General features: G+C 42.5%; 1 protein-coding gene across 18 annotated transcripts in view; it reads left to right on the top strand.

Moving 5' to 3' along the window:
• Nucleotides 1-18851, top strand: part of Dlgap1 (DLG associated protein 1) — an 882629-nt gene extending 863778 nt beyond the window's left edge. For 10 of the 18 annotated variants that reach the window (XM_070029510.1, XM_070029508.1, XM_070029507.1 and 7 more), the window contains 3 exons: nt 6915-7006; nt 14641-14793; nt 18040-18851. In XM_070029510.1, coding sequence (XP_069885611.1) covers nt 6915-7006; nt 14641-14793; nt 18040-18249 — 455 coding nt within the window. In that variant the 3' untranslated portion in view covers nt 18250-18851. Of the gene's footprint in view, nt 1-6914; nt 7007-14640; nt 15428-18039 lie in introns of those variants that run through there. The other 8 variants (XM_070029517.1, XM_070029513.1, XM_070029514.1 and 5 more) reach the window with 3 other exon arrangements.
• Nucleotides 18852-20034: the final 1183 nt, after the last annotated feature.

Here is a 20034-nt window from a genome sequence, read left to right as displayed (position 1 = left end):
GCTTGGTGGTAGAGTGTTAGCCTAGCACACATGAAGCCCTGGGTTTGATTCCTCAGTACTACATAAACAGAAAAATCTGGAAGTAGTGCTGTGGCTCAAGTGGTAGAGCACTTTCCTTGAGCACAAAGAAGCTCAAGGACAGTGCCCAGGCCCTGAGTTCAAGCCCTAGTACCAGCAAAAAGGAGAAAGAAAGAAAGAAAGAAAGAAAGAAAGAAAGAAAGAAAGAAAGAAAGAAAGAAAGAAAGAAAGAAAGAAAGAAAGAAAGAAAGAAAGAGGGTTTCTTTTGGTTCATAGTTCCAGAGGTTTTAGTCTATTGTTTGAACTTGTAATGGAATACCATGGCAGAGGCTGGTGCTCACTTCCTGATAGCTGGGAAACAAAAGGGAGTGAAAGGGGTTGGGCCCTAGTATCATCTCCAAGGTCCTGCTGCCAATAACCTAACTTACTTCCACAATGGCCTCTCTCCTTCATTCCCACCATCTACTGGTAGCAGCACAGGCTAGCAAAACAAGCTTTGAACACATGGGACTTGGAAGGACATTCAGGATCTGAGCTATAATACTACATTAGATTGAACAACCTAGAAAGATTGCATTTACCGAACAACACAGAACCCCAGGGGCACATCCTATCCACTCTGTCAAAGAAGATCTACTACTGCAATTCAAGCCACAAAGCCTGATGAGAGAGATGATCCCAATTTAATGTTCCTTTGCTTACATTCAGAAAGTCTTTATCACCTTTCCAATGGCCAGTGAGGAGACCTTAGTGAGCTGAGAGATGGTGTGGAATAGTCATTCTCTACTCCAGCGACTTCTCCCCACCCCACCCTCTGTCCCTGAAGGGGAACAGGGCAGGAGAGAATTCCTACTACTCTCTAGAGCTGCATTTCATGGAGGTGGGCAAGTAAATAAATTCGGGAGCAAATGTGAAAACAAAATCAACATTGGTTCCTCTGAGGAAGAGGAGGAACCTGGATCTTTGTTCTATCATTCTTTGAACACCAAAGTATCTGAAAGTATTTGAATCTTTTTTTTTTCCCATATGGAAAAAAAATCTGGCATTATCAAATTGTGATGACTAAAACTAAATATTTTCATTCAGACCCAACTTTTATACTGTAGCCAATTTGACTGCAAATCATGTTTTCCATTCTGTAGGAAATGTTCTGTAATACAATGTTCTCTAACTCCCTTGACCTTCTGGGTTTGCTCAGTCAGGCTGAATTCTACCTGTCCCAATACAAGTAATCTAGTGAATCCAGAATGTTTCTATCACTGTCTGTATGTTTCCTATTGCTCTCTCCCCACTTATCTCTACCAAGACATAAGTTCTGTGAGGGAGGGACTTGACCCTTGCTTTCCAGATCTCATTTTCCTTTAGCAGAATGCTTTCATATAGCATGCTGAAGGACTGAATGAATTCTCAGAATTCACATGGCCTATTTGTGCTCTATGAAAACACTTTTGGAAGGCATGCTTAACACTAGATTTGTGTATGTGTGTGTGCACGCGTGCCAAGGATGCACACGCTGTTGTTGGGGGTTGAACTCAGGGCCTGCGCAGTGCCCCTGAACATTTTCTTTTCCACTTGAGCCAAAGCTCCACTTTCACTTTTTGGTGGCTAATTGGTGATAAGAGTCTCTGACAGACTTTCGTGCCTGGCTTCAAATCACAATCTTCAGATCTCGGCCTCCTGAGGAGATAGGATTACAGGAATGAGCTACCAAAGCCTGATCCAACTTTCTAATACTAGATGTGCTCCTTTAGATGTATGGGAAGAGCCCACAGTTGCACCTGTATTTCATTCACTCGTTCTACTTTTGCTCTTGCTTTTCCGAGTATTTTCTTTTTGCTGTAGGTAGGCATTGTAATTTTAGAGTGCAAAACATTATCAAACAGTATCAAGATGCTCCTCTCTCTCCCCCTCATCTTCCTTCTGACTTTCCTTCTTCTTTGCCTCTTCCTTCTCTATTCCCCTCCCCATCCTCCTCCTCTTCAAGTCCTAGGGCTTGAACTCAAGGCCTAGATGCTGTTGCAAAGCTTTTGTGCTCAAGGCTAGCCCCCTACCACTTGAGCCACAGCTCCACTTCTGGATTATTGGTTGTTAGTTGGAGATAAGAGTCTCAAGGACTTTCCTACCTGGGCTGGCTTTGAACTGTGATCCTCACATCCTCAGATCTCAGCCTCCTGTATAGTTAGGATTACAGGCATAAACCATCAGCACCTAGCTTCCTTCTCCTTCTTGAGATAGGGTTTTGCTCTGTAGTCTAGGCTGGCCTGGATCCTCCTTCCTCAGCTTCATGAGTGCTGGGATTATAGGCATGTGCCCCTATGCTCAACTCATCTTTTGTTTCTCATTTCTCACTTATAATAGTTGGTCTTTTTCCTTTCTGTTTTCTACTTCCACTGATGTTTCCATTTATTGTGTATTACTTTTTTACTTCCTGGAGGCTCATGTAACAAAGAAAAAAATTTTGCCTTCCAGAGAAAACATTTTATCTCACCTATCAAGGGAACACACACACACACACACACACACACACACACACACACACACACACACACACACACACACACACACACACACACACACACACACAAACACAAAGAAAACCCCAGAAAATCCCCAATAGGACTTCTCTCTTAACTTCAGAGTGAGTTAGTTATTAGTGATCTGCAAGAGAATGTGTGGAGGGCAAGGAAATATAAATTGTTGCCTACTTATCCCCCAGCCCTCCCATGTCATGGTTTCTCTTAGGCCCACGTCATTATCCCTTCCCTGGACCTAGGAAAGATGCCAGTACCCTACAGTCCCTAAGAAATTTCCATCCAAGGAACACGAGGCAAAAACCTGGGAACTCTACCGGAGATATTGTCACAAGGGCTCTAAATCCAGGGCTTGCTCTAGACCTTGCTAAATGAAGAAAGATGTCCCTTGTTTTACTTCTAAGAAAACATTTAAGTTACCCTCTATTCATCGGATGAATGTGTCAGCTGGATGAATGTTTAGAGCAATGCTTTCTCTGGTGAGAACAACTATCATGTGGTGTGTGGGTGTGGGCGTGCACATGCTTGCCACTACAGGGGCTGGAGCTGAAGCCCTGACACTTGAGCCATACTTCCACTTTGGTTAGTTGGAGATAAGAGTCACACAGACTTTCCTGCCTGGGATGAATTTGCACTTTGATCCTCAGATTTCAGCGTCCTCAGTAGTAGGAGTCACTGGTGCCTGGCAAGAACCACTGTCATATTGACTGCTTTTGTGGAGGTCTGAGGAAGCTCAGATATTCAGGTATATTTGAGAACCACTAACTTCAAGACCTGAGGTCAATCAGAATAGCTGAAGTTTTTACAACAACTTCCAGAAGCTATGGAATCCCAACCAACAAATTAGAGAACTTGAGTCTCTCTTTGTAAACTCCTAAAATACATTCTGAGAATCGGTGTGTCACACTTAATCTGCTCTGTGGCAAGATATTTCAGAGAGGTTTCCCCAACCCCAGGGCTCGCTTAAAACTACCTATTCACTTAGGAATTACCTGTTCTACTTACCTTGCCAAATCTGGGACAAACCCTCCAGAAAATAAACCTGTTTCAAGCAACCAGGATGTCCAGTCACCCTTAAATATTCAGACTTTGTTTTTTTTTCCCTCTTCTCTTCTGACTAGAGTAAGTGTGGCTCTCTGGTTGTCACATCCATAAAGGATCATAACCGACATTTATTTATTTATTTTGGGGTCCAGTCGTGGGGCCTGAACTCTGGGCCTGGGCGTTGTCCCTCAGCTCTTCAGCTCAAGGCTAGCGCTCTACCACTTGAGCCACAGCACCACTTCGGGCTTTTTACTTTGTGCTTATGTGGTGCTGAGGAATCGAACTCATGGCCTCAGGCATGCAAGGCAAGCGCTCTACCACTGAGCCACCTTCCCAGCCCCAATAACCGATGTTTATTACATGATTTCTGTATATCCAGCACTATCCTTAACAGTTCATATAGATTAGTAGAATAACTCAACAAATAGATACCGGTAGCCCTCTTCCTGTATAGGAGAAACCAGAGATTGAGTGACAGTAAGTTGAAGCAAGAACTCAGGATCACTCAGGTCATCAATTCTAAACGTGTGTGTGTGTGTGTGTGTGTGTGTGTGTGTGTGTGTGTGTGTGTGTATACATGCGTGTGTGCCAGTACGCAAGCTTCAATTTAGGGCCTTGAGCTCTTACTTGGCTTTTTTCACTCAAGGTTGGTGCTCATCCACTTGAGTCACACCTCCATTTCTGGCTTTTTATTGGCTAACAGGAGATGAAGAATCTTCCTGGAGCAGACTATGAACAGATCTTAGCCTCCTTAATAGCAATGATAACAGGCATGAGCCACGAGTGCCCCAATCACCTCTCAATCATTACAAAGTATCTTTTTTTTTGGGGGGGGTCCAGTCAATACAGAGTATCTTATATTTACATAGCTGTCTTTTCTGGATCAGAGATGCTCAGACACTGAGAGGAAACCTAGTTAATGAGGGAAATGATAAGCATCTCAAAAGAGTTTTAGAGCAAAGTAGAAAGAAGGTCAAAACTTAGGCCTGAAGAATTTCTGCCAGATAGCCTCATATTGTGACTGAAAAGGAACATGTCTGTCCCTGAGCTATTTGGTGTGATTTGTGACATATGAACAATGTTCCAAAACATTTAAGTAGTGTCACATGTATAATATATATTATAAACTATTATGATGAACTATTACCCAGCCTGATATTGTAGACAAGAAAGAGGCGAATTACTAGAAAAACCTGGGAAATGAAGTTTCTTTCTCTTCTGTATTCTTATCAAACTCTTTGGGGAATGTGGCTGAGAAAAGAAGACACTGGGCAGGAACTAATGGTTCAAGCCTGTAATCCTAGCTACTCAGGAGGCTGAGATCTGCAGATCACAGTTCACAGCCAGCCTGATCAGGGAGGTGCATGAGACTCTTATCTCCAATTAACCACCAAAAAGCCAGGAGTGGACCTGTGGCTCATATGGTAGAGTACCAGCCTTGAAAGAAAAAGCAAAGGGATAGAGCCCAGGTCCTGAGTTCAAACCCCAGTACCACCAGCACCAAAGGTTCTCAGTGGAGGAGAAAGCATTGCTCTAAACTCTCACCCAGGTCATACACCCACACTAGCTGGAGTGGGAGAAAGAGAGAGAGAGGCAGAGAGACCAGAGAGACAGAGACAGAGAGAGACACATAGAATTCCATTCTGATACTCTATAAATTCAGAACAACAAGATTGCCTAGATGTCGATTATTCTCCAGGAAGGTTTTCACACTGGGCCAGGGTTTTTCTGAAGCTGGTTTTCCATGTGGGCATCTTTTCCCCTTCCCTCTTGCCCCAGAGGGCAGACATGTTATAAATGGCCCAGTGGCAGTGCTCCACCAGTGGTAGCTGCTTCTGCGTCGGTGGCTGGTTCAGGGGATCCCTGGGAGACACACAGACTTGGGGAGGTTTTCCAGAGAGCCCTACCCAGTTGGGGCACATCCACCTGGCAGTCAGGGTGCTGGCCTTGGACTGCACAGGGAACCAGAAGTAGCTTTCTTGTGAAGAAAAGCTTCCTTAGATATATAGCTTCCCAGGGCTGGGAAGGTGGCTCAGTGGTAGAGCGCATGCCTTGCATGCCAGAGGCCCTGGGTTCGATTCCTCAGCATCACATAAGCAAAAAGAAAAAAGCCGGAAGTGGCGCTGTGGCTCAAGTGGTAGAGCGCTAGCCTTGAGCTGAAGAGCTGAGGGACAGCACCCAGGCCCAGAGTTCAGGCCCCATGACCGGACCCAAAAAACCCCCAAACAAACAAAGATATATAGCTTCCCTATATGTCCATATAGGGAACTGAACCTGTATTCATGAGAAAAGCAGGCTGCACCATACAAGCTGGGCTGGCTCTGGTATTCTCTAGGCAGCAAACTGCATGTTCTCTCTGCTTAGAAAACCTTTCCCTTGCTGAGCACCAGTGGTTCACACCTATAATCCTAGCTATGTAGGAGGCTGAAATCTGAGGATCAGGAGTTCAAAGCCAGCCTGGGCAGGAAAGTCTGAGAGACTCTTATCTCCAATTAAACACCAAAAAGCAGAAAGTGGAGCCATGGCTGAAGTGGACAATGCCAGTATTCTGAGTTCAAGCCCTGGGACTGGCACAAAGGAAAAGAAAAAAAAAAAAACTGTTCCCTGGCAGAATCAGTGGCTGAACTCCAGCAAAATAATAAAGGTTATGGGTTAGGTCTGGCGATTGCCAAGAGATTCCTCCCTCCAAGCTTTGCTTTTTCTTATGTTTGAGTTCTGGTTAGAAAAATAAGGTAGTATACCATAATTGCTTATTTTATGAATCCATAACTGTACTGACAAACAGTTGAAATTCATCCTTGGAGTAAAAGAAGTTTAAGAAATAAAAACCTAGCCAGGAGCCAATGGCTCACACCTTAACCACTCAAGAGGCTGAAATCTGAGGATGGAGGTTAAAGCCAGCCTAAGCAGAAAAGTCTGTGAGACTCTTATCTCCAATTAACCAGCAATGAAGCTTGAAGTGGAGGTATGGCTCAAATGGTAGAGCACCAACCTGGAATAGAAAAAGCCATGTGAGAACACAGCATCCTGAGTTGAAGCCCAGCACAAAAATTAGAAATTAAAACAAAACAAAACAGAAACCCTTATTTGCCTCTTCTCATGCAGTGCTGTGATGGGAAGCCAGAACTCTCATTTTATGCGTTAGCCCAGGAGCCCGGAGTGCATGGACTCACATCACAAGGACGTGGGTGGGCATGGGACGTGCCACGTACGCTGTTTTTTCCCATCGTGACATCATAACCTTCTCTTTTCTTTATTTACCAGACTAAATCTCTGCCATGAGGCATCTGTGTAAACTTCTTGTGTGTTTGCTCTTTTCAGTTCTAGGGAAAATCCGAACCGCAGTGGGCAGTGCCCAACTTCTCATGGCCCAGAAATTCTACCAGTTCAGAGAACTGTGTGAAGAAAACCTGGTAGGTAACATTTGGCCTCCTCACGATCTCCTGCTAGTAGAGAATCATGAGAAGAACTTGTCCTCAAGACTAGCCAAACTAAAGTAAAACTGTTTGAACTCAAGCTTTGGGGTCTTTTACCTAGAACAGACAACTTTTTAATGAATCTTATTTCCTGCTTTTCTTAAATTTTTTTTAAAAAAATATTTACACTTAAATCATCTTTGGAGAGAAAAGCACTCACATTAAAACTTCATTTCCTGCTTTTATGAAACTAAAAATTTCCATTTTCCTGGCTTTCAAATGATAGCTCGGATTTTTATTGTTCTTCCCATAATATAAAGCAAGCTGCTGTTTCAAAGCTAAAAATTACAAAGAAAAACATCTTGGATCATGATTCTCTCTAAAATAGCTGTCAATGGCTATTTCCTAAACAGAGTTTCTGTTTTACCTCAAAGGTCACAGGTGGAAGGTATCCTGAAGTGTACATTAGATTTCTTTGAGACAATGATCCAATCCAACAATTTTGGACATACAAAAAAGAAAATAAACTGTGCACTGATAGCTCATGCCTGTAATCCTAGTTACTCAGAAGGCTGAGATTTGAGAATCTCAGTTCAAAGCCAGCCAAGGCAGGAAAGTCCGTGAGACTCTTATCTCCAATTAACCACCAGAAAACCAGAAGTGGCTCAAGTAGTGGAGCACTCTCTTTGGGTGAGCTGAGGGACGGTGCTCAGACCCAGAGTTCCATCCCATGACTGACAAAAAGAAAAGAAAACAAAAGCACCTCTTCTACTACTTGTGTAACTCTGTTGAGGGTGCACTGTGTACATGTATGCAAATATCACAATGAAATCCCCTCTTACTACAAGTTTACACTAACTGAAAAATAAGGTAAACTTTTAAAAAAGGAAAAAAATTTTACCTTATTTAAGCCATCCTATTTTAAGAGTCGACTGCAAAATAAAGCAAGCTACAACTCACCTGGGCTTGAAACAAAAGATAAAAAGCTTGCTACTGTCTCCTAAAGCATAATTTCAGTAGCCTGGCTTTGATTACTAAGTTGTTGAACATGCCGGACCTAAAATAAAGAAAAGGAAAAGCCACTATTTATGTGTGGAACATGAAACCCTGATTGTTTGCAATATAAATGACCCAAAATATGATTTTAGAATTTTAACTCTGTATCACTGGCCCATTGCTCTCTCTTCAGATCTTATTTACAAGGACAGATACGGACTGGGGGTAGGAGGGGGAAGGAGATTTATCTAGACAGAGCTCAATGAAGAGAAAAGAGAAAATCAGCAAAAGCCATTTCTCTTCTCTAGGCTATTTTTTTTTTAATCTACACATTCACACACACACACACACACTCAAGTGGCATGACTCAAGTGGTAGAGCACCTGCCTTAGCTAGCACAAAGCCCAACACTGCAAGATAGAAAGGAAGAAGGAAGGGAGGGAGGGAGGGAGAAAGGGAAGAAGGGAGGGAGGGAGGGAGGGAAATAGAAAGCTATACTGCTGAAACTGTGGAAGTCACAGTTGTTGGAAGAATTAGCCAAACCCAGGCACTGGTGGCTCACGCCTGTAATCCTAGCTACTCAGGAGGCTGAGATCTGAGGATCATGGTTAAAAGCCAGCCCCAAAAGGAAAGTCCGTGAGACTCTATCTCCAATAAACCACCAGAAAACTGGAAGTGGTGCTGTGGTTCAAGTGGTAGAGTGCTCGCCTTGAACTGAAGAGCTGAGGGACAGTGTGTAAGCCCAGAGTTCAAGCACCGAGACCGACAAAAAAAAAAAAAAAAAGTGCCAGAAGCCTTTGGCTCACAGTTGTAATCCTAGCTACACAGGAGGCTGAGATCTGAATATCATGGTTCAAAGTCAGTTTGGGCAGGGAAGCTAGAGAGACAATTATTACCCATTAACTACTAAAAAGCCAGAAGGGGAACTGTGGCTCCAGTGGTAGAACACCAGCCTAGAGCACAAAATCTCAGGAACAGCACCCAGGCCCTGAGTTCAAGCCCCAGGACTGGTATACCCAAAGAAATTATTTAATGAACAACTGTACTGTGGAGTAGAATGTAAACTTTGTGCAGATATTTTTTTTTTTTTTTGTCAGTCTTGGGGCTTGAACTCTGGGCCTGGGCGCTGTCCCTCAGCTCTTCAGCTCAAGGGGCGTGCTCTACCACTTGAGCCACAGTGCCACTTCCAGTTTTCTGGTGGTTTATTGGAAATAGGAATCTCATGTACTTTCCTGCCCAGGCTGGCTTTGAACCATGACCCTCAGATCTCAGCCTCCTGAGTAGCTAGGATTACAGGCTTAAGCCACCAACACCTAGCACTTTGTGTAGATTTTAAAGACGTCATTGTAGACAAGATATTTGGAAAAGATTTGCTGACTTCTAAGAAACTTTAAAGCCTTATTAAACAACTTCTGATGTTTCCTTGTTCCTGGTGGGCTCTTATTTCTGGGAAAACAGGAGAAACAAAGTGAAATGCAGGAATCCAGTGCCACACTGGGGAAGAGGGTCATTGGTGGTGAAGCCAGGCCTCTGCAGGAAAGGCCAAGAGCATACATGTGCCAGACTCTGTATTAAGTAAGCACCTGTAGATATCTGAGTTCGTTCAATCCTTAGAATGAGCATTTAGAGTTAATAATAGTGACCTCATTTTTATGATGATACTATAGATGAGAAAAAATGAATATGAAAAGCTAAAAATCTATGACCACGCACAGTTATAGGCAGAGCCAAGACTCACAGCCCAGTGTATTTGGCCTCAGTACCATAAATTCCACTCAGGATTGAAGTTCTATTCCTTAGCTTGAAGGAGTTAGCTCCACCCCATTGGCAGCAGGAAGCAAGGTAGCCTAGTGTTGGCCTCACTCAGGCTTACAGCCACATAAAAGCAGCATTATGATTGGCCAGACTGAGAGTCAACCCTCCTTACTTTAGTTCTTACTCTGAGGAGGAGAAAAATAATAGGCCCTTTATTTTGGATACACTTACACATTATCCCAAACCAGACTCTCAGGCTTAGAATGAATTGACAAAAGTTGGCTTTTTCCAACATAACTAAACCAAAGAACCCAGCCTCCTCTTTCTTCTACTTTCTGACCTCTAACCTCCACGATGGCCTGGATTAAGCATTGAGCTGCTACTCACTTTTGTGTGTGGGAAGTCACATGACTATCCACTTGGAGAACGGTCAGACCCTAGCTCTCTTTTTCTGTTTCCTTACCTATCTATTTCACAAAGGTAAGGCAAAGAGATTCCTTGAGAGGGAAGTGGTGCTGTGGCTCAAGTGGTAGAGCGTTCGCCTTGAGCTGAAGAGCTGAGGGACAGTGCCCAGGCCCAGAGTTCAAGCCCCACAACCAACAACAACAACAAAAAAAAGAGATCCCTTGAGAAGAGGGAATAAATTGCCTATGATACAGAGTTAAGTACACTGAAAAAAATATTACAGGTATTTGTGCCCAATGATCTACAGATTGGGCATTTCTAATTTAAAAAAAATTGAAATCAGCTGGGCATGGTGATGTCCCTCTGTGATCCCAGCAATCGGTGGGCTAAGTCTGAGATCGAATTTCTAAGTCAGCCTGTGATACAAAGTGAGACCTTGCCTTAAAAAAAAACACAAAACAAGCCACACTGGTGGTTATGCCTGTAATCCTAGCTACTCAGCAGGCTGGGGTCTGCGGATTGCAGTTCAAAGCCAGCTCCAGCAGGAAAATCCATGATACTCTGACCTCCAATTAACAACCAGAATCCCAATATGGCATTATGGCTCAAGCAACAGAGCACTCGCTTTGAGCTGAAGAGCTCAGGGACAGTGCCTAGGCCCAGAGTTCAAAACCCACAATGGACAAAATAAAAAAATCCACAAACAACAACAAAAAAAATCTGAAGCCAGAAATGCTTCAAAATCTGAAACTTTTGTTACACTCACATGATACTCATTACAAGTAGAAAATCCTACATCTGACTTCATATAACAAGTTGTAGTCTAAACACAGGTGTAGTATGTGAGTGATTGGAATCTATTGTAAACCTCTATGGAAAGGTAACATGAAATCTCCTCCCCTGTGTCACACACACACACACACACCTGTAATCCCAGATAGTAGCTAAGTAGAGACAGTTCTAGAGCAGCAGGGGCAATTTAACAGGAGACCCTACCTCAAAAACAAACTAGAGCCAGGCACCAGTGGTTCATGCCTGTTCTCTTAGCTGTTCAGGAGGCTAAGATCTAAGGATTGAGGTTTAAAGCCAGACCAGACAGGAAAGTCAGTGAGATCCTTATTTCCAATAAACCAGCAAAAAGTTGGGAGTGGAGCTGTGGCTCAAGTCTTAAACAGAAAAGCTCAGAGATAACACCTAGGCCCTGAGTTCAAGCTCCAGTACTGGCACACACAAAATAAAACCCCTAAAAAACAAAAGGAAAGGGCTGTGGGTGTGGCTTTAGTGGTAGAGCGTTTGCATGGCAAGTGGGAGGCCCAGACTTCAACTCCTCTTACTGTGGAAAATAGTTACCTTCCGGCTGCGTGTGTAAGGTATTTATGAAATGTAAATGAAGTTCATGTTTAAACTTGAGTCTCATCCCCAAGGTATCTCATTATGTAAATGTAAATATTCCCAAACCCTAAAAAGTACAAAATCTCAGCTTCAGAGCCCAGTGGTTTTAGATAAGGTATTCAACCCTACTATTTCTTTATATTGGTGGTAAAACTAAAAGTTTAGCCAATAGGGATCATGAATCCAAAATAGGTAGTTTACTTTTTTCTTCCTGATAAGGCCAAATATATTGTGTGATCAAAAACTATTTGAAAGGCACTTTGTTTAAACTATTATCTTTCTGTTTTGAATGTCTAGATGTTGAGGAATGTTTTTATAAAGACAGGGTTTTGCTGTGTTCCCCAATCTGAACTTGAATTTATGATCCACCCATCTTAGTCTTCCCAAATTGGGATTACAAGCATGCACTAACATGCCCAAAAAGAAATTTTATTATTTACTAAGTCAAAATACCATACACAAATCCTTTCATTAATTGTCACTGAAATAATTTTTTGTTGTTGCTGTATGATACTGAGGATTGAACCCAAGGCCTTAAACTTTTTAAGCAGGCATTCATTCCACCACTGAGCTATACTAACCCCAAGAATACATTTTAACAGTGACTCAAGGATTTACAATGTTATAGTTTATTTTTTGCAAGAAAATCAGGATTATGAGAATGTTTTCGAACTATGGTTATACATATATCTTCTTTTCTGTTTTTTCTTTCTTTCTTTTTTTTTTTTAGTTGGACATGAGGCTTGAACTCAGGTCCTGGACATTGTCTCTGAATTTTTGTGCTCAAGACTAGCACTCTACTATCTTGAACCACAGCTCCACTTCCAGTTTTCTGTGGTAAATTGAAGATAAGAGTCTCATGGGCTTTCTTGCCTAGGCTAGTTTTGAACCACGATCCTCAGATCTCAGCTTCCTGAGGCTAGGATTATAGTGCCCAGCAAAGACATCTTTTGTTTGTATGTTCTGGCACTGGGGCTTTAACTCAGGGCTGTATACTCTCTCTTCCACTTAAGACTGTTACTCTACTACTTGAGCCACAGTTCCACTCCTGGCTTTTTTGGGTGGTTAACTGAAATTAGTATCTGGAATTTGTCTATGCAAGCAGCCTTCAAATCTCTCTTCTCAGATCTCCATATCCTGAATAGCTAAGATTATAGGTATAAGCCACTAGCACCAGCAATGCGTCCTTTTCTTTTTTATTTTTTTCTAGTCATGGGACTTGAACTCAGGGCCTGGGTGCTGTCCCTGAGCTTTTGTACTCAAGGCTAGTACTCTTCACTTTGAGCCACAGTACCACTTGCAGTTTTCTGGTCATTAACTGGAGATAAGAATCTCACAGACTTCCTGTTCAGGCTGGCTTTGAACTGCAATTCTCAGATCTCAGCCTCCTGAGTAGTGAGGATTACAGGCATGAGCCACCGGTGCCTGCCTATACCTTTTTAAAAAGAAAAACCAGGCTAGTGATACTAGTCCATTCAAAGATGTCAAAGTTCTTTCTACCCTGTTAAATTTCATGGTCAACAACTTTGCTCTTTCTTAAGTTCTGATGGTACCATTTTTTGTAGGGATGAGTTTTGAAAGTACAAGCTGGCCTCATGTTATTATACAATATGAGGTCTCACAGATTTTCCATGGCATGAAAAAAGTGACATTAGCCAGAGGCTCTTGACACGAGGAGGCTCCCACAAACTGACTTGCCTGCCTTAAACTACTCTTGCAGAAAATGATCAGCAATGACCAAGTCACCTTTGTCTCTTGAATGTGGTTTATTTTCCTTTCTTAGATCAGATAAATTAAGGTCATACCTTCTATTGTCAGAGATATATGGGTGAGGACAAAGAAAACCAACTCAAACCCTGAAGGTTTACAATCCTAGCATATTAATCCTTGTAATCATGCTTCTATATGTATAGATACTTGTTCATGCTTACTGTATGATGTGGCAATCTATTTAAAACCAATTAAGGACTGAAAAATAAATAAATAAATATATGCTGGGTGCTAGTGGCTCATGGTTATAATCTTAGCTGCTCAGGAGGCTGAGGTCCGAGGATCTCAGTTTGAAGTCAGCCCAGGCAGAAAAGTCCATGAGACTTAACTAGCAAGAGGCTGGAAATGGGGATGTGGCTAGAGTGGTAGAACAGTATCCTTGATGGTAAAAGTCAAATGAGAGCGCAACACCCTGGCACAAGCCCCAGTACTGGCATAATAAACAAACAATGCCAAGCAACGGTGGCTCAGGCTTGTAATCCTAACTACTCAGGAGGCTGAGATCTGAGAAGCACAATTCAAAGCCAACCAACACCAGAACACTGGAAGTGGTACTGTGGCTCAAGTGGTAGAGTGCTAGCCTTGAGCTGAAGCGCTGAGGGACAGAGCCCAGGCCCAGAGTTCAAGCCCCATGACAAAAAAAAAAAAAAAAATCTAATTAAATTCTAAGTGATTTTATCCAAGCAGCCACACATAAAATGAATTCCTATACTAATAACATCTTAATTGCCAAATACATAGTATTTTGAAGGGTTGAGGGTGTGTTTCAATGGTAGATTAAAGGTTCAACCCAGAACCAAAACAAAAAACAAAACCCACGAAATAAAACCAAACACATACCTACAGAGTGCTTAGAAAACATTATTATTCAACATGAATGTTAAATCTAATCATATTCTAGATTCCTTATCTGTTCAGTGAACAAATTATGGGGCATAGTGTTGAATATCTAATATAAATATACTAAGTTGTTTTTTTTCAAAGTTGATATTTAAATGTGTTGTTTTTAAATGCAGGGTATAATAACTCATGCTAGAATTTTTCAAATGTTTGACCTTATCCGCTTTATCAGACCCATACAACAAGTCTAGATACTTCTAAGAGAGGAATTTTACAGCCTTGACAATTGAGTCACCAACTCCAACCAAAAGTGGAGATAAGATTACCATTCATAGCCTCGCTTTTATCTCCTTGCACCAAAAGGAACCCGGCATTCTTACATTATTTGGAATATTTGCAAATGTCTCATTGGCTCTGAGCCTGGTGTGTCACATGGTCCTTAAAGCATAAATATGTTTCTTTCTCTTGTACAGAACCCTAATGCTCATCCGAGACCCACTTCCCAGGATTTGGCGGGGTTTTGGGACATGCTGCAGTTGTCCATAGAAAATATTAGTATGAAATTTGACGAACTTCATCAGTTAAAGGCCAATAATTGGAAACAGATGGATCCTCTTGACAAGAAGGTAGAACAATGTAGATTTTGTATGGTTCATTTAAAAACTTGTACAAACGCTGGACAGTCTAAATAGGCTTCTGCATTCAGTCCTGCTGTTTACAATGTGAAATGGAGCTGATATCATATAAATTTCATTGTAATGACAATGTTTACATAGTAATCATTTGGGATATTATCTGTAATATGTTTCAGGCATATTTTAAAAGAAAAAAAAAACTTGTCTTTGTGAATTGGAAAATGGGAATGTGGCTTTTTTTTTTTTTTGGTCAATTAAACTTTTAAGTTAAACCATTTTAGTCATTGGAAGGAATTGCCTCCCTTTTGCTTTTTAAATGAAAATAAATGACATCTACAATGCATGGTACCATAGAGCAAGAGTTCAACTTCCTTACAAGCTGAGGATGTGTTTCCGAGAAAATTAGGAAGCCCTGAAAAATAACTGACTTGATGATCATCTCATAAATATAGTAATAAACAAATCACTGTGGTTCAAGTCTAAAATACCATAAGCTTCCGTAGTCATCATAAATGTTGGGATTTTTTTTTCCAAAGTTCTACTCTTGGTTGATTTGCCTGGGGAGGGAAATACTGCTCACTGTGGTCCTCATGCAACAGTTTAGAAATAAAGACTGGAATTCTTTTACTTTAATTAAGCAACTGTAATTTCATATCTGATTAGGGTGGCTCCACCAGGCTCAGACAAGTATCCAATGTCTGCTTCCTCAGGCTGTCCTTCATACATGACTGTTTTGAAACACTTGCCTGAGGTCAAATAGTTCCAAGAGATTCAACCTCAGAAAATGAGGCTCCTTTGAAGCAATGGTGGTCTTGCTCTCTTCAAGTCTCCTCCTTTATTAGAGTCAATGGCATTCTAGTTATTGACACTGCCGCCCATTATATTGGGGTTCCTGGGGTCAATGGACTCCAGGAAGAAATCTGGTCCCAAGGGACAGTCTGTAACAGAATGCCATCTCTTCACTGTCCCCACCTCCAGTTCTATTGCCACCAAACTGGGGGTTGTAGTATTAAATATGAAATTTATATGGTGTACATCTGGGCTTTTAGTTGAGAAGCCAAACATTGTACCACATTTAGTTTTCTTTACTCTGCGTGTGAAGCTATCTGCTGTCAAGGCTTTTAAGTGGATCTTATTTGAAGAAATCCTGGCAGGTATATACGTGCTGGTAATTTACTTTCCAGAATTGATCCATTTTATTTCTCATTCATTAATTACTTAAAAAGCGTTCTTAAAACAAAACAAAACAACAACAAAAAACACAACAAAACAAGGTAGGCTGGGCACCGGTGGCTTATAATCCTAGCTACTCAGAAGGCTGAGATCTGAGGATCACTATTTGAAGCCAGCTGGGCAGGAAAGTGTGTGACACTCCTATATCCAATTAACCAGAAAAAAGCTGGACATGGAGGTGTGGCTCACATAGGGGCAGCCTTGTGTGGAAAAGCCAAGTGAGAGCGTGTGTAAAGCCCTGAGTTCAAGCCTCAGTACTGACACATTAGAAAATAATAATAATAAAGAAAAATGGGAGGGGGAAAGGTAAATGACTAAAAAGTTCCCAACAGTCATACTCCTAAAAATATCCACTGAATTACCCCACAATGAAGAGCTAAACTGTCCCAAAGAAGTAGTACAAATTGCAATAATGAGACCTCTTGATACATGCACAGTGAATCATTAGTTATCTCAACTTTTAAAGGTTTTCATTTTTAATGGATTTTGTCAATGATCAGAACTTTTCACCGTGCCATGGACTTAGAAGGGGGGAGGGAGAAAGAAAGGAAGAAAGGAAGAAAGGAAAGAAAGAAAGAAAAGAAAGAAAGAAAGAAAGAAAGAAAGAAAGAAAGAAAGAAAGAAAGAAAGAAAGAAAGAAAGAAAGGAAGGAAGGAAGGAAGGAAGGAAGGAAGGAAGGAAGAAAGAAAGAGAAAGAGAGACAGAAAGAAAGAGAAAGAATCTAATACTGTGATGGTGGACAGTTTGCACTATGCTTCCCCTTCACGACTTTTCCACCACCTCAGACAACTGTGGGCCAGTGCATTGTACTACAATGAATTTGGTACTTCTTCCTGGCAAGCAAGGAAGAACTGCTGCCCTGAGCCTGTGTTAAGACACAAAGTGTACCCTTTGGATCTGATCCAGATTTTAAGAACAGGGTCACATTTCATTCCATAGCACCTTGGGATGTTTTATCTTAAATGGACACATTGGGTTTGTGTAGATCTGTTCACACCCTGGAAGCTGAACATCCTCTTTCTAAAGCATTGTGCCTTAGATGCCCTTCTTCTCCCACCCTACTGGTTTTCTTGCCAAAGAGATGAACCGTTATGTTTTGCAGTAACATTGAGAATATCTACAACCGTTTTATTGTTTGCTGCTGCTGATAAGCCAGATGGGCCTTCTTCAGCCTAGTGTTAAACGTTCCTGCCGTTTCTCTCCCTGTGGTTGGAATTCCCTTTGGGACTACTAGTTATCCTGAGACCTCCTCAGGATTGACATTGTTAAAGAAGGATGTTTGAGGAAACGACCTGCCTCCCCACCCCCCAGGGTAGGAAATAGCAGGGTCTTCCCTATTCGGTCACCCTGTACGTTGTATTGCTGTGTGTTCGTGTAACACGCAGAGGGTCTCACTCACCGTGGTATCAACAGAGCTAAAGGACATGGTCTTCTAAGCTCCTTTGGTTGACTAAGTGTGGAGGGCAGGGGAATCTGGGTGGGCACATTGATGATGATGATGATGATGATGATGATGCGACTTGCCTCCGTAAAGGGGATCCGGTGTTCTAGATAGTTCTGCGGCTACTGTGCTCTCCTAGCCCATCTCTGGCACTAGGAAGAGCCTGGAGTCTCCAGAGACCCCATTTCCCCAGGTGTTAAGTGCTGGGGTCCTCAGTCTTTCAACCAGGGGTCTGATGAGAAGGTAGAGGGAGGTGTTTAAAATACTCACATCCTGCCCTTGGAGAGGCCTAGTTCTGCAATCCAGTCTTGCCCTTAGCCTTAAGCTCATCAGGATTTCTTAAGTTTTCCTGCATCCTTTGACTACCCAAACCAGAATCATGAAGAGGAGGGGAAAGAAATGTCTATACAGTGTGCAGATCAACAGTAATCACCCCTTAGGGCAACATCTTAAAAACAATCCAACAAGTGTGTGTGTGATGTTCTAACTACTGACCTATCCGAGTCTTTCCCAAGCTTGTCCTGAGAAGCTGTGTAATGTCCTGAACCTTCTGCTTTGATCAGGAGAGAAGGGCCCCTCCTCCAGTGCCAAAGAAGCCGGCGAAGGGCCCTGCGCCGCTGATCCGGGAGCGCTCGCTGGAGAGCTCGCAGCGCCAGGAGGCCCGCAAGCGCCTGATGGCCGCCAAGCGCGCCGCGTCGGTCCGCCAGAACTCGGCCACCGAGAGCGCCGAGAGCATCGAGATCTACATCCCCGAGGCGCAGACCCGGCTCTGAGCACGCCCGCCCCGCCCACCGCGGGCCCCGCCCTCCAGAAGCCCCGTCCCGACCCAGCCCCACCTCCTGTCGCCACGCCCCCTCCAAGCCTTCTTTCCCCCACCTCTGTCCACCTTGCTGGAGCCTCCAGCAGCCCCTCTGCTCCCTAGATCACTCTGCCCATCTTCACCAAGCTTCGTCCCCTGTCCTGATGACTCTGGGCCAAGCCAACCCCACGCCCCCACCCCACCCCCGTGTAGACACTACACCCTTAGGTCACCTGCCATCCTCAGTTCTCTCAAGCTAGTGTGTCAGCAATATAAAAACCATAGGGAATTTCAGAAATCCAGTATATCACTAGGTGATCCGTTTGGGACTTAGCGTCTTCCACGTGAAGGAATGAGGAGCTCCGACTCCCTTTATTTCCCTCCAAGTGGTTATTCTATTTTTAAAAAAAAGAAAGAAAGAAGAGAAAAGAAAAAAGAAAGAAAGAAAAGAAAGATAAAGAACCCAGATTACACTTTCTTTCCAAGCTCAAAACTCACACCATCTCACCAGAATCAGAGTAACAAAGAGACAAGGGACCAAGCTGGCCTGGGGGTTGGGGAAATGGGGGGGGGGGGAGAGAGGGGAGACACAAACCTGCCTGTCCCCAGAGGGAGGAGGGACTTCATTGCTCACAGCTGCACAAAACCTGCCTCAGTGTTCCATCATCAACCACAGCTTCAAATGTTTCAATCAGCAGAAGATTGTAAATTCCATCTTTCAGGGAAATTAATCTATTCTGAAAGGCAATAACAAGAAGAAAGGCAAGGCAAAGGCACTGATGCTTTAAAGATTCAACAGAAGGGATTTTTTTGTCTTATTATACAAATTTAGATATGAAATGTTTCTTTTACTTTTTTTTTAATCAACTTTTATTGTACCATGTGTGTTTACCTTGGAGTGGTAGCGGTGATTTTTAAAGGGGAAGTGTAAATCCTATTGATTTAGAGTGGCCCTACTACTCTATCCACACATAGAAATACCCATCTGCCTCTGAAGCTCTTTTCAGAGATTTTGGCTTTTCCCATAATCCTTCTGAATGCTCCCCATGCATCTAGTTTAACCTAGTATTTCATATTTCGGGGATGTTTCTTCTTTAACTTCCTCTCACCACTATACAGAGCTCACTTGTCCAGCAGAAGACTATCTCAAGTGGATAAAAGAAGTTTCCCTTCCCGGTAGACAGGTTGCTTCATTTGAAGAGCTGCCACAGTCATTTTGAGGTTCAAGGTAGAGAGAGATGTTTGGCCTGAAGAGGTGAGGAAGAGGAGGAGGATTCGTAGACACTGAAACAAATTCAAGCTTCTGGCCGAGAACTTTGGTTCCCATTTTCAGTCATGGTTGATGAGCAGGATGCATGGCATTAGTGATTAGCTGAAGTTGTTTTCAAATGCCCTTACTTGTAGCAGTTTAAACATTTCCAATGTGGGGATTTGAAAGTCTCACCTGCATTTTATATCAAGCTCACACCCTGAAGCATTAGAAATTTGTCATTAAAAAAACAAAGGAAATAATAATAACAATAATATCAAATATGCTTGCACCAGAGAAGCTCTTTTAAAAAAATACACTTTCATAGCCAGGTGCTAATTTAATTTTCTCTATAAATTAAGAGAGGTGATGGATTCTGGCAACAAATATTTTCACGGACATATTCTAAAAACCACTAGAGAATTTGCTACCTCTCAGAGCCATCAATGCTTTGAGCTATCTTAATCAACAGGGCACAGATGTTTACTGCTGTGGTTTACAAGAAAAGGG

Source organism: Dipodomys merriami, unplaced genomic scaffold (assembly GCF_024711535.1).
Source record: "Dipodomys merriami isolate MVZ:Mamm:240054 unplaced genomic scaffold, mDipMer1.0.p SCAF_2, whole genome shotgun sequence".
NCBI lineage: Eukaryota > Metazoa > Chordata > Mammalia > Rodentia > Heteromyidae > Dipodomys > Dipodomys merriami.
The sequence above is the reverse complement of the archived record's forward strand: the minus strand, read 5'-3'. Positions and strand labels throughout refer to the sequence as shown.